At 36.4% G+C, this 13,044-nt stretch overlaps 1 protein-coding gene across 1 annotated transcript in view; it reads right to left on the bottom strand.

Moving 5' to 3' along the window:
- Positions 1 to 12,810, bottom strand: part of LOC131056275 (borneol dehydrogenase, mitochondrial-like) — a 58,986-nt gene extending 46,176 nt beyond the window's left edge. Inside the window, exon 1 of the mRNA XM_057990624.2 lies at positions 12,301 to 12,810. Within this exon, the coding sequence (XP_057846607.2) occupies positions 12,301 to 12,810 (510 nt within the window). The remainder of the gene's footprint in view (positions 1 to 12,300) is intronic.
- Positions 12,811 to 13,044: the final 234 nt, after the last annotated feature.

Genomic DNA, 13,044 nt, shown 5'->3' with positions numbered 1-13,044 from the left:
CAATTGTATAGTTCCTAACCCCAAAACTATAATATGTATAGTAGTAATGTTAGAAAGAGTATTTATGAACATAATTTATTAGATCTAATAGAAAAGTAATGAACTCACTAAATTCCACTTTTTTAATATTTTTACTTTCTTGTCTTATATATTTTGACACCTACACAAGCTATAATTGTCAGTTCCTAGGCCTCTACTTTATGTTCATCCTCATACAAAACATTAGCTTACTTAAAGAAGAAATATTGCTAGTAGTCCATCTTAAGTCTCTCTAAATAGGCCATAAAACTCTATTCGCTTTTTATATGAACACTTTGGAGCAGTAACCTTGCAAGAACTATCCTCAAATTTGAAAGCATTTTTATTTTTATCTCAACAACTTGGAAAAGGACCATACTCTAGGTGTACAAATTTGTTGGCTCTAATGTGATCTATTTATCATTGCACTTAAAGAACTTAGAAAGGGAATATAATACCTTGAGTAGAAGTATTATTTTTAATGGTTGTGAGATATTATTGCTTGCTAGTATTGATTGCAAACCATAGGGCCTAGGTGGTGGGTAGGAGGTTGTTCTATTAGCTGAGCCTTTTGGCTCCCTCACTGCATGTTTTAACTAGAACCCTTGACATTTTATTGCACTCTCTCCTGCCACATGGAAATTTGTGAAAATTTTTGAGCTGTCGGGTTATTCAGCCTTTTTTTTTGCTTTACACTTGACATTTCAATTTTTTTAAGGATGCAATGATTCTAGGTGTGTGTTTCAACTAGAGCCCTCGACCTTTCGGCTCTCTCTCACCTGCCGCTCAAAATTTTTCAAAAAGATTCAAGCTATCAAGTTATGGAACATTTTTATTTGGTTTATACCTACCATTTCAAATTTAGTCTCATGTAGTCGGGACGTAGCTATTTTGGCTCCAAAATAGGGTTGATAAACGTATGTTTTTGATTGTTCCAAAAAAGTTGCAGTCATTCTTTATGAAATCAACAATGTATAACTATCGTATTACTCAGATTTGTAGCACAATAGTTGCATTTTTGGAACCAGAATAGTTACATGCCTCCATGTCACTAGTGGGTCCCAGAACATGTGTCTCATGGCATCATCAACATCATGCAAGAGGATGGTATTTTTTCCACAAGTAGATATGAATATGCATGCAAGTAGATGCATATCGTCTGTACAATACTATCATCATAGAACTAGAATAGGGATGTAGCTATTCTAGCTCCAAAACAACATGCCTCTACATGATGCCGAAGGCATACCAATCAAGTACTAAATTTCCATGAGACTAACGTTCCTAGGGCCCACAGATGACATAGATCTATTTTCCGTGGTGGTGACCTAGATGATGCCTTTTTACATTTGATGGAAAAGATTTCTCATAGTTAACATTTTCCTAGATGATGTCACGGTAATGCAGTAGTTACATCGGCTGAGGTAGTTAACATACCACTATCCACATAGTTTACATTTTTGGTAACTAGCTTTATTGCATCCATAATTTGACTAACATGGACGGTCACGTGTTATGGGCACAATTTTCAAAACAAAAAATTAATTTTGAATGAAAAATTGATTTTGCAAAAATTTTGGATATATTTTATATGGGAGCTCCATGCAGAATGCAATGGACGGGAAAATATTTGAAGAAATCGATGTCGATCATCGCATCAGAATGTCCCTGGTTGAATCACTGAGAAAAGGAGCTATGATTCCATTAGAGTTATAGGTATGCATTGTCAAAATATATGTGGCTCCGAAGGGGAGGAAAAAAGCTGATCGCATGCATAACATGAGTTGTATGGGTATATTGTTATCACCTATTAAAATGTGGGTTTTTTCATGTGCAAGGATGAGGTATCATAGTACACAGGTGGGTGGGACATTTGAAGATTGTTGTGTACGGTTATGGTAGCATCGGTAAATTCAAACCCTAATAGATAATGATAGTTTTATGAGTCCTTCCTCAACCCTTTGTTTTCAATTTTAAATTTTCTTATCATTTTTGTATCGTAGAAGCGGTTGTGAATGTGCCCTTGGGAGGTGTGAAGGGGACAATGATTTGGTTGGATGCTTACATGGTTGCATTAATTTGAAACCCTAAGAAATTCAATATTTTTTTATTTATTTCCTATGTCATTTTGTGTTCTTCCTATGAAAATAAGGTATCATTTTGCAGCATGGTCATGTCAAGATACCAAGGTTCACTATTTGTGGGTTGGTGGAGTGAAGAAGATCTAAAAGATTTTAAAGGTATGTATATTTCCATAGCTATATGTGTTAGTTTTCCATAGTGAGCTGATCTATTAAATATGAAATGCTTGTTCTTATACAGGAATATTAAAATCCAAAAAAATAAACAACCACTGGTGTGTGTGTGTGTGTATTGCTTCATATAGACACATATATAGGGGTTTGGCAGGCTGCATATATTCTGGCTAATTGTTGAAGGGTGCCCAATTGTTGAAGGCTTGATTGTTGAAGACTCATTGTTGAGGGTGGATTTTGTGGATTTTCTTTTTTCTATGTCATGGTGGGCATGAAGTATGTTTGGATTTTGTTTAAAATGATTAGGGCTTGCATTGTTTGTTTGCAGTTTGGTGTGTGTTAGTATAGATACATATATATGTCAATATGAAGCAATACACATACACACACACGCACATAGACATAGACAAAAACACACACACACACACACATATATATATTAAAGGTGATGCAAATGATTCTCTGACACTCCAATTCAATAAACATGTCCTCTGCAATACAAAGGAAAAAGACAGAATAAAGCACAGACAAAAGAAACTATGAAAACATTATGCTTTGTTTCCATTATTCTCAGTTTCTCATTAGATCAAAACAAGAAAAATTAACCTTGGCGGTATCTAACCCTAACGCGATGGTATGCATCTATTCTGGTGCTAAAATAGGCAAATATTCAACATAGGCTGAAGCTATTTAGCATACATATAGAGGAAAACAAGAAACTAAAACAAACAATTAAAAACCTGATGATTTTAAACAAAACCTAAAGAGAAATAGGAAAAATACAACTTATAGAGGCGGATTTCAACATAACCCAAGTCGCAGGACAACATAAAAATTGCAATCCCATAAATCCCCCTTCAACAATGAGCCAAAATAGACACGAGCCGCTTCAACAAGGAGTCATTCAACAATAATGTTTTCATTCACGCATTAGTCTTCCTTTTTCTACATTAGGTAGATAAAAAGGACGCCATGTTTCCTATCTTCAAATGAAAAACAAATCAACTCCTAATTATCAACAAACAACAAATCAACTCCTAAACAAGAGTAGGTGATGCGTAGTCAAGGAATGGTTGCATCAACCAGTCAACAACTTGATTTTTAGAAGTTTGTTTGTATCAAAAGGCAAACCATAACATTTAAATGAGGTCAACACTAAGTAAAAGAAGCTCGATTTCAAGTAGAACATTTTACATCACTTTCTCTTTCATGTAGCTATTAGGTGCTTGCTACATGTATTTGAATATATATTTATTTGTGGACATGTATGATGATGAATGTCATTGGTAAGATAGGTTCGGTTTGGAGCCTAAATAGATGTGTCCCATGTATGTTGATGCATATCATTGGTATAATTGCATTTTGAAGCCAAAATAGGGATATCTGACACAAGTTGGACACACCTAATATCACTCAAAAACTACAGAATAAACATATATGCAAATAAATGTGGGAGATACCTAATAGCTATGTGTTTTGTGGCTCGATAGTGGCCCTATCATACCAATGACATGCATCGACATACATTTTCAAGACATGCATACCATGCCAACTTGTCGTAGCACTCAAATCCACGATATGTGATGTGGAGTTGGTGTCAAGTTATCAGTTTCACTCCTCTGGGCCCATTCTAAATTATTTGGACATGCCAGAGGATGGTCGTGGCATGCTTCGTGGTTACTGGAGATTTATTATGCATAACATGCACATTAAAAGCTTGTGAATGAAGGAATCGCATTGAGATGACATCCCGATAGGAAGAATGTTGGTGTTATGGATATGTTGCATTGGTTTTGTCATTGATGTCAACACTTATCAATAGTTATCCTTCTGGAGATCTTTGGTTTTGTTCACTGACAAGACTCAGTCACTTATGTACAGTCACCGATATCTGGTTCACTGGCAGGTTATATTGTTCACCAACACTGAGGATGACTTGTTATCATCTGGAGATCACTTGGTTATGTCGAAGACATGGTTCAGACACTTGGTTTTTGAAGATTTGGTTATTGGTCTAATCGGGTTGACATATTTGTTGTTTATCAGCAAATGGGTCTAGGCTATGGATTGACAAGGGTTATCTATTCTATATCAGCATGACGCGTTATTGAGATGGTTTAATCAATTAATATTGTTGTTGAGACAACATGATGCATCACATCTTGACTTACTTGTAATAGATTTTATTATGTTCTTCTTAGTAAGCTGACCTACACATTTGGTCTTAGGTTTTGGTATATATGTAAGATCTCAATTGTGAAATTGGTAATAGGAGAAGGAAAAAAGGTAATATAAGGTTGTGATCAATATATACAAATATAAGAAAAACTACTTACACAAACATCATTTAAAGATTCAAGGAAGGTTTGAAGAAGACAATCAGAGCTTAACTGATACTGAATCTACCATTAGAGATGCTACTTTGAGAAGTACATTATCATTGGATTTAATCATCCAATTGTAGTTAGTGTGACTCTCATTTTGTGATTAAGTAGTGAGCTCTAGGCAGTTGGCCTATCTGCATGGGCAGACCCCATTTGTATAAACATACTATTTGTAGTAGTATCATTTGATTATGGGTAGGGTTTCCCACCATGGGTTTTCCCCTTATAGGGTTTCCACATACAAATCTCTATGTTATGTGTTGTGGATATTGTTTCTCTTTTTGTTTCATGCATTAAGTTTCACCGGTACTGTTATTAACTGTTAATCTGTTTACCAACATTAAGTTTAGTTTACCGGTATTAAGTATCAATTTTGGTTAAAGTATATTTGGATTGAAATTAATAGACAACTAATTCACCCCCCTTCTCAATTGCCTCCGGGTCCTAATAAAGAAGAGGCAACAAACTCAAGAACTTGGTACATTTGTCAGAGAAATGTCTAACGTGAAACTCAAGCTAGTCTCACAATGGGATGCCTCTATTGTGGCTGCCAAAATTAGTATGGGGGGACTAACACCCCATGTTTGTGGCAACTTTTTAATCGTAGGTTTTGTATTTGATGGATGCTTTTGTCTAACATGGCGTACTCAATCTATACAATTTGTCTACTTTGGAGCTAGAAGAGACACAACCTCTCAGATCATTGATCATGTACAATTTGTGATTTGATGTAGCTAACAACGGTAAAGCCAAAGGATAACACATGATGCAATTTACAATAACAAGGCTTGTTGGGCTAGCAAAGACACTTGGTGTTGGAGTTGGAGTTAGTCAATAACAAGGCTCAAGAATAGACAAATCCTACCACGTGTTAGTGACATGTTATTCAATCACAACCATTAAATGTAAAATATAGTATAAAACATGTGACTAAGTTGTGTGTTAGTCTCACCATAGTGTTGATTTCTAGTCGAAATAGAGGCCTTTATCCTTGAGCACATAATAACAATACCAAAATAGGTGGCTAATATACACAGCTCTAGCACTATGGCAAATTGACACATATAATTTAGGTGATATATATTACTTAGTGGTAGTTTATATTTAATGATAAGCTTCATTTTCATATATGAACATGTAGGTTTCTTTTATGTCTTTTGAAATGAATTTACTTCTCAATGTAGACTATGACTAATATCAATTATCCATGTAGGCTTTTGATTTTTGAGGACTATTGAGCAATCCCCTAGAAAATGTTTAGAGGTTCCCAAGTTGTTTCTCTCTCTACCTTCTTTAATACTACTTGTACTATAATGTCCCCTTATTAATAATCTTTGGGTTTGTGCAACTTTTTGAAAGAGGCTTGTTATATATATATATATATAGAAATGTATGTATATATTTCAGTTCTTGATCATGTAATATTAATCTCCTTACTTGTTTTTTTTAATAGATTAATAACTGTAGAGGGGAAGCACCCTTGTATTAATCAAAATTTGAAAAATACAAACTTGGTTTAGAAAGAGCCATAGGGGGAAAGAACCAAGAAGAAAACCCCCTACCATTGCTCCAAACAATGACCAAAAAACCAACTGAGCTGGCAAGAATCCTACATTTCTAGAGTTCCACGGCTAGCAGCCACCAACTAAACAAAATCAGCCAGAGGAGAACAAAATGATGGCTGTTACTATGCCTAATTTGGCCATAGGTCTACAATCTACTTAACTGTACAAGAACTTGAGAAATGGAATTACAAAGAGAACCAACACATAGAGTCGAGGAGGTCAAAACCTTTCAAGATTATTTAGAGCTTGAAGTTGGGGCATCGTCACCTAGTGCAAGAGCAGTATTAGCATCCAATATTATCAGGCAATCATTTCCACCACCAGCATGATTCATCAATTCTGCCTTTTCCCAGGGGTGGCAGAAATCATCTGGAATCCACTCTTCTCCATGACCAAGACCCCAAGAGTTTCCATCTTCTATGCCATCGTTGGCCAAAATACCAGTGTCTCCTTTGCTTGAAAACACTTCATCTTGAATATAGGTTCTTCTCTAAGCAACCGTGAATCTGGGCAGTATTCCGACAACCTTGAAAAGGAACTAAATATTTTTGTTAATGTTAGGCCAGGAGGCCTCAAAGGCATTTAAATCAAGAGAGGTTACTATCACCTCTTTCCTCACCTCAACACCATTTCCCAATCTCATATAATTATTTTTGGGGAAAGGAAATTCTAAGATTTCCGTCAACATTATCCAGTACGGCATCAATTTCCCCAAGGAAGAGGTGCTTGAACACCATTTGAGTGAGCATCTTCACCCTTTGCTTACTAGTCCCCATGTAGAGCAACATCACTAGAAAGAAAACCAAAATGTCTGCATTGGCTCTATATCTATGGTATGCATTTAATAATTCCTTCCCCAAAATTATTTTTATGCAGTGCAGAATCAAAGGATGACTTGAAGAAAGAACCGATTGCAAGCACTTATAAGAAATTTTGCCTAGAAACACCATCTCACGATAGGTTGCCTCCAACAATATCGGTGTATCCATCGTATAACAACAGAGAAAGGAAGGGGAAGAGTTTGATGTGTTTGAAATAAGCAGGCCTTCCTTAATTTATCTTGACAACTCATAAAGGTTGAGGAACTAGAAGACCTGACTAAACTGTGCCAAATTACTTCACACAAACAAACTGCATCTTAAGCATGCCACCTTTATTCGCAATTGATTTCCTCTTTGATGTCTGTTGTCATCTGACCTTATCATATCTAAAAGTAATTATGAACATTATATTATCTTTCTAACAACATCTACACCGGTATTGGAGTTAATGACCCTGGTAAAAGCATATTACCATAACCATTAAAAATACCAGTAGGAGACAAATGCAAGAGACCCATGTAACCAATAGCATAGTCAACTGGTAGACCTCACAACTAGGGAGGATACCCCTACCAATAGGAGATAGAAAAGCCCACACCAGTTAAGAATTCATCTCCTAATAAGTACTACAATATGGTATAAACCAAGACCATCAAGGAAACAAATCTAGTTCATTCTTAGACCAAGATAGGTTGCAACACTTAAACCATAATAAATTCCCTAATCAAAATTTAGTTGTGCCCTAGTTGTATGTCCCGGATCAAGGCCTCCATCTACAAAGGATGACTTGAGGAGAGAACTGATTGCAGACGCTCAAAAAATTTGCTAGATTATCTTTCTGATAGCATCTACACCGGCACTGGAGTAAATGACCCGAGTAAGATCATATTACCAGAACTGTAATAAATATTGATAAGAGACAAATGCAAGAGACCTATGCAACTGACAACATTGCCAACCGGTAGAGACTGTGTAGCCGAGGGGATACCCCTACCAGTAGAAGCTAGAAGGAAACAACAATCAAAGAATCCCACACCTGGTAAGAGTTCATCTCCTCGTAAGTACTACAAACTAATAGAAACAAATACCATCAGGGAAAGAAAGTTGGTTCATTCTTCTACCAAGATAGGTTGCAACACTTGAACCATATTAACTACCATAATCAAAATTTAGCTATGCCCTATTCATATGCCCAGGATCAAGGTCTCCATCTAGAATTGCCATCTTAGATAGTTTGTCTGCTTCCATATTACCTTCTCTATATATATGGCTAATCCAAAATTCTTCAACGGTCTCTAACAAATCAACAATCAGTCGAAGCCATTGGTTAAGATGCAAACTAGGGGTTTGGTTACTACGAACAATATTGATAACATTTAATGAATCACCCTCTAGATGGATTCTTTTTATCCCTAACTCAGTCCCCAATTGTAAACCTCTTAAAGTCACTCGGACTTCAGCCTCATTGTTAGTGGCCATACTGATATCTTCAAAGAATTCCTTAATACAAATGCCTTCAAAATATATAATAATATATCCAATTCCACTCTGCCCTGGATTCCCTATAGAGGCACCATCAAAATTAATCTTAAGCCACCCTGAATCTCAGACTTCCCATTTAACATCCAATCTTGGATTAGCCGGTATCTCAGGGTTTCCACTTCCAAAACGTGGGGGGATGGTAAAATTTGGAAATGTAAACTTTAACTTCCAATCCCAGTCAATATATAGATTCCTTTTTAGCGATTTGGACTTAGCTGATTCATTCAGGAGCTCAACCAGCTGATTTTCAATTTTCCCACAGAGGGCAATCTAGCCCTTATCCTAGAAAATTCTTCGATTCCTCTCTTTCCAAATTTCCCAAATCAGCAGTGAGGGAAAGATGACAAATAAGTCCCCATATAATTCCTTTCATTTTGATTTAGGCCATAGTAGAAACCAATAATCCAAAACTTTTGGAAAAGGGCATGCAAGATTTAACTTTCCCATCAAATGCCACCAATAGTTGCTAGAGAATTTTCAATGTAGCAGAAGGTGATCAATTGTCTCCTCATTATTTCGACATAATACACATCTACTAGGCCCATTAATACCCAATTTAAAGAGTCTTTCACCAGTTAGATTCTTCCTTTGGAAAGCCATCCAAGCAAAGGAACCTGCTTTAGGAAGTAGATGTTTGTACCAAAATAGATTAACTAGCCAATCCTTCTTATCTACAACATCTTCTTTCAATTTATAGCCAAAACATACCTTGTACTTACCATCAGAAAAGCCACACCAACTAATGATGTCCTCATCTGGGGATGGATGAATGATTTGATTCCTTAGAATACCGGCAAAAATGTCTTTCTAATTTTGGACTAAGTTCAAGGGGTCTAGAAATTCCACACCCATCTACCAATATCATTCTCCTTAACTTAATGACCATAATTACAAACTTTGTGACCCCAAAGACAACATGTTTCTATCATTATAGATTGAAGAGGGGGGTTACAACACAAGGCTTCTTCACTATTCCAAGAATCCATCCAAAAGGATGCATTCCTCCCACTTCTAACATCCCAAGTGACCCGATCGCTTATGATTTCTCTGCATTCTAGTAAATTCCAAATGGTCGAACCCCTAGGTGGGCTGATAACTATGAGAATCCTTTTAGGCTCAAGTGAGTCCAGATATTTGTGTTTTAGAATTCTTGCCCACTTCTGATTACCACCTCTACAATTTTCCCATACCAAGTTTTCTCCCATAGCCAAAATCATAATAGAAATCTGTCGAATTCTAGCACCCGTAACATTTTTTGGTTGACTTATTTTTTAATAGGCAATTAGGGGAAATTTCCCTTTGGTTGACTTATTTTTTAATAGGCAATTTTCAAGCCTAGATTTACATTTCTCAATAAGTTGCATCCAATAGAAAATCTTATTACTTCCAATGAAAAGAGGAGTCCCAAGGAATTTACCTGGAAAGTTTGCAACTCTTAAATTGAGGATCCTTGATAGGACACCTTGCATATTCAGCAAAGTGTTGATAAAGAATACTTGACTTGTTCCAATTGATTTTTTGCCCTGATGCCTTACAATAGTCATCTAGGTAAGTATTTATAGTCATTGCCTCTCTTCTACTAAAGACTCCAGACATAATAGCATCATCAACAAATTGCAAGGGGGTTTGATGTTCAACTCCTATAGCCACATTGACTCTCAACCAACGACCATTATGGTGAAGAGATTTAATCAACTGACCTAAGGCTTCAGCCATAATTATGAACAAAAATGGTGACATAGGATCCCCTTGGTGAATACCTCTTGTTGTAGGGAAGAAACCATGAGATGAACCATTAACCAAAACTGAGAATTTGGGTGTTGATAAACAATTCTTGACCCATGTGATCCATTCATTATAGAAGCCAAATTTCCTAAATACTTATACAAGAAAATCCTTGTCGACCATATCATATGCTTTCAGAATATCCAACTTTAAAATCATGCAAGAATCTTTAGTTTAACTTGCAATGTTGAGTGTTTCATGAGAAGTGATGATGCCTTCAACAATAGAGCATCGAGGGGCAAAGCCACTCTACTCATCTAAAATAATATGGTTTATAAGAGGTTTCAGTATGTTGGCAATGATCTTTGTTATTGTTTTGTAGACTGAATTACATAATGAAATTGTCCTAAAATCACCCATTTGCTGAGGTTTCTTCTTTTTTGGAACTAATGCCAGAAAGGTGTGATTAATATCTCCTAGTATAGTCATTATTTTTTTGGATTCTTCTATCACTAGGAGTAGGTCTTGGGCAATAATGTCCCAAAAATGCTGGAAGAAGGCTGCAAGAAAACCAACAGGGCCTAGAGTCTTATCTGGATTCAGCTAAAAGGTAACATTCCCGACTTCTTCTAAGTCAATAGGTTTGAAGAGCTCTTTATTGTGTCTTTCAGTGACTATTGAAGGGATTGAGTCTAAAATTTTGTTTCTTATTTTCTGATCACTTTGGCATTTACCATTCATTAGAGATTCAAAATATTTTATAGCTTCCTAGGCAATATCATCATAGTCCCTGGCAATACTACCATCCGGCCTTACAATCTTCGATATTTTGTTCCTGTTTCGGTTGGCAATAGCCGATCTATGGAAGAACTTATATTTCTATCCCCATCCTCGAGCCAAAGTTCCCTATATTGCTGCCTCTAGTGAACTTCTTCACGCTAAAGAATTTCATTTAGTTTAATCTTAAGAGAGCTCTCCCTTTTGAAAAGTTCTTCATCCATGCTTGAGTTTATAACAAAATTGGTTATTTCATCCAGCTCTGCCATGACCTTGAGTTTCTCCTTATGGATGTTTTGGAATTTACTCAAATTCCACTCTTTAATTTTAATCTTAATATACTTGATCTTCTTATTTAGTATGAACAACCTTGAGTTGTTTCCTAGTCCTGGCTCATTCCACCATGTTGTTATCAATTCATGTAGTTCTGACACTCTAAACCACATCATCTCAAACTGGAAAGGTTTGCCACCCTCAGATTGTCCTATAGACACATTTACACAAATAGGAAAATGATATGATCCTACAAGGGGAAGAATAGTTGATTCGAGAATAATATTTTGTTCTAGCCAATCACCGGCCACCAGAAACTGGTCTAGATGTTCTACAATGTTAGTGAATTCAGTTCTCCTATTTGTCCATGTGAAGGTACCATTCTTAGGAGCAACATCCAATAGCTAATTCATTTCCATAAATTCCTAGAAGTCTTTATGAATTGTACCAATCCTTTGAATACCACCCTTATTTTCATTACCTGCCAGGATAGCATTGAAGTCACCTACAAACACACAGCTTCCCTTAGAAATATTTTGGAATCTTTTTTATAAAAGTGCCCAAAGCTCTCATTTGTAATTGGCAGTAGAAGGTTCATAGACATTAAAGATATTGAAACTCCCATTTTTGCATAAACTAGTGTCCAAACAATGTTGCCAATATTTATCTTCTCCAAGGAGTGTGATTTTAACATTTATAGGATTCCAAATTATACCCATACCACCAGAGGCCCCCTCGAATTGGCTCAATAGGCCTTTCAATTATTTCTATGCTTTCATTTTTTCCATCTCAGACTGACTCCATTTAGTTTCCTATAATACCCAAATATCTCCCTCAATCTCATCAATCTAGTACTTAGTTAAGTGCCATTTGTCAAGGGCATTAAGGCTTCTGATATTCTAGGATAGGAGCCCCATTGATCCTGGGGAAGGGGGGTCACCTTCCCTAAATTATGTTTGGACTGCCCATTAGCCACACTTGCGATTTTCAACATTGCTTTCCTTGATTTGCGCCTCCTTTTTCCCTTTAGTTTAAAGTTTGGTTCATTAATATATGAAGCAGTCTTCCCAAAACTTTTTGCAGTATTATCCATTATAAGGTTGGCAACTGGTTCAAAATCTTCTTCCGATTTTGAGGTAGAGGAATCAATTTCTCCTTCTTCCAAGTCAGTGGTGATGCCTTTCTTGCCCAAATCACTAGAGGCATTTGGATCGGCTGGCTGAGGGGGAATATTCTCACCCTTAGTCACCCCAAATTCACCGACCTTAATAAAATCTAAGGAAAGAGAAGCTGCAAACTTCGTTGCAATTTTATTTTGAAGGGATTTAACATCTTCCAATAGATTTTGTAGAGCTTGATCACTATCACTGTTGCTAGTTTGGAGTTGTTGCTGGCTAGATGCAACAAGGGGAGAATTATCAATAAGATTATAATTTTCCATCTCCTTCATACTAGCCGTCGGGGATTGTCCTACATCATTTGTCCCAGTTTTGCTATATTTTCCTTATGTGACTTCACATCAGCCAACTTAGTTTGCACACAAGCCTAACTTTTTAAGATAGAGGCCGAAACTGATGGTGAAAGAATAAGTATCTGGTAGAATACTAAGAGTTGGGGGGGGGGGGTGAATCAGTATATAAAAAAACTGAAACAAAGTTCCCAAACTCAAAATCAGTCAAACAAA

Source organism: Cryptomeria japonica, chromosome 7, assembly GCF_030272615.1.
Source record: "Cryptomeria japonica chromosome 7, Sugi_1.0, whole genome shotgun sequence".
NCBI classification, from domain to species: domain Eukaryota; kingdom Viridiplantae; phylum Streptophyta; class Pinopsida; order Cupressales; family Cupressaceae; genus Cryptomeria; species Cryptomeria japonica.
This window is presented reverse-complemented; position numbering and strand designations above follow the sequence as displayed.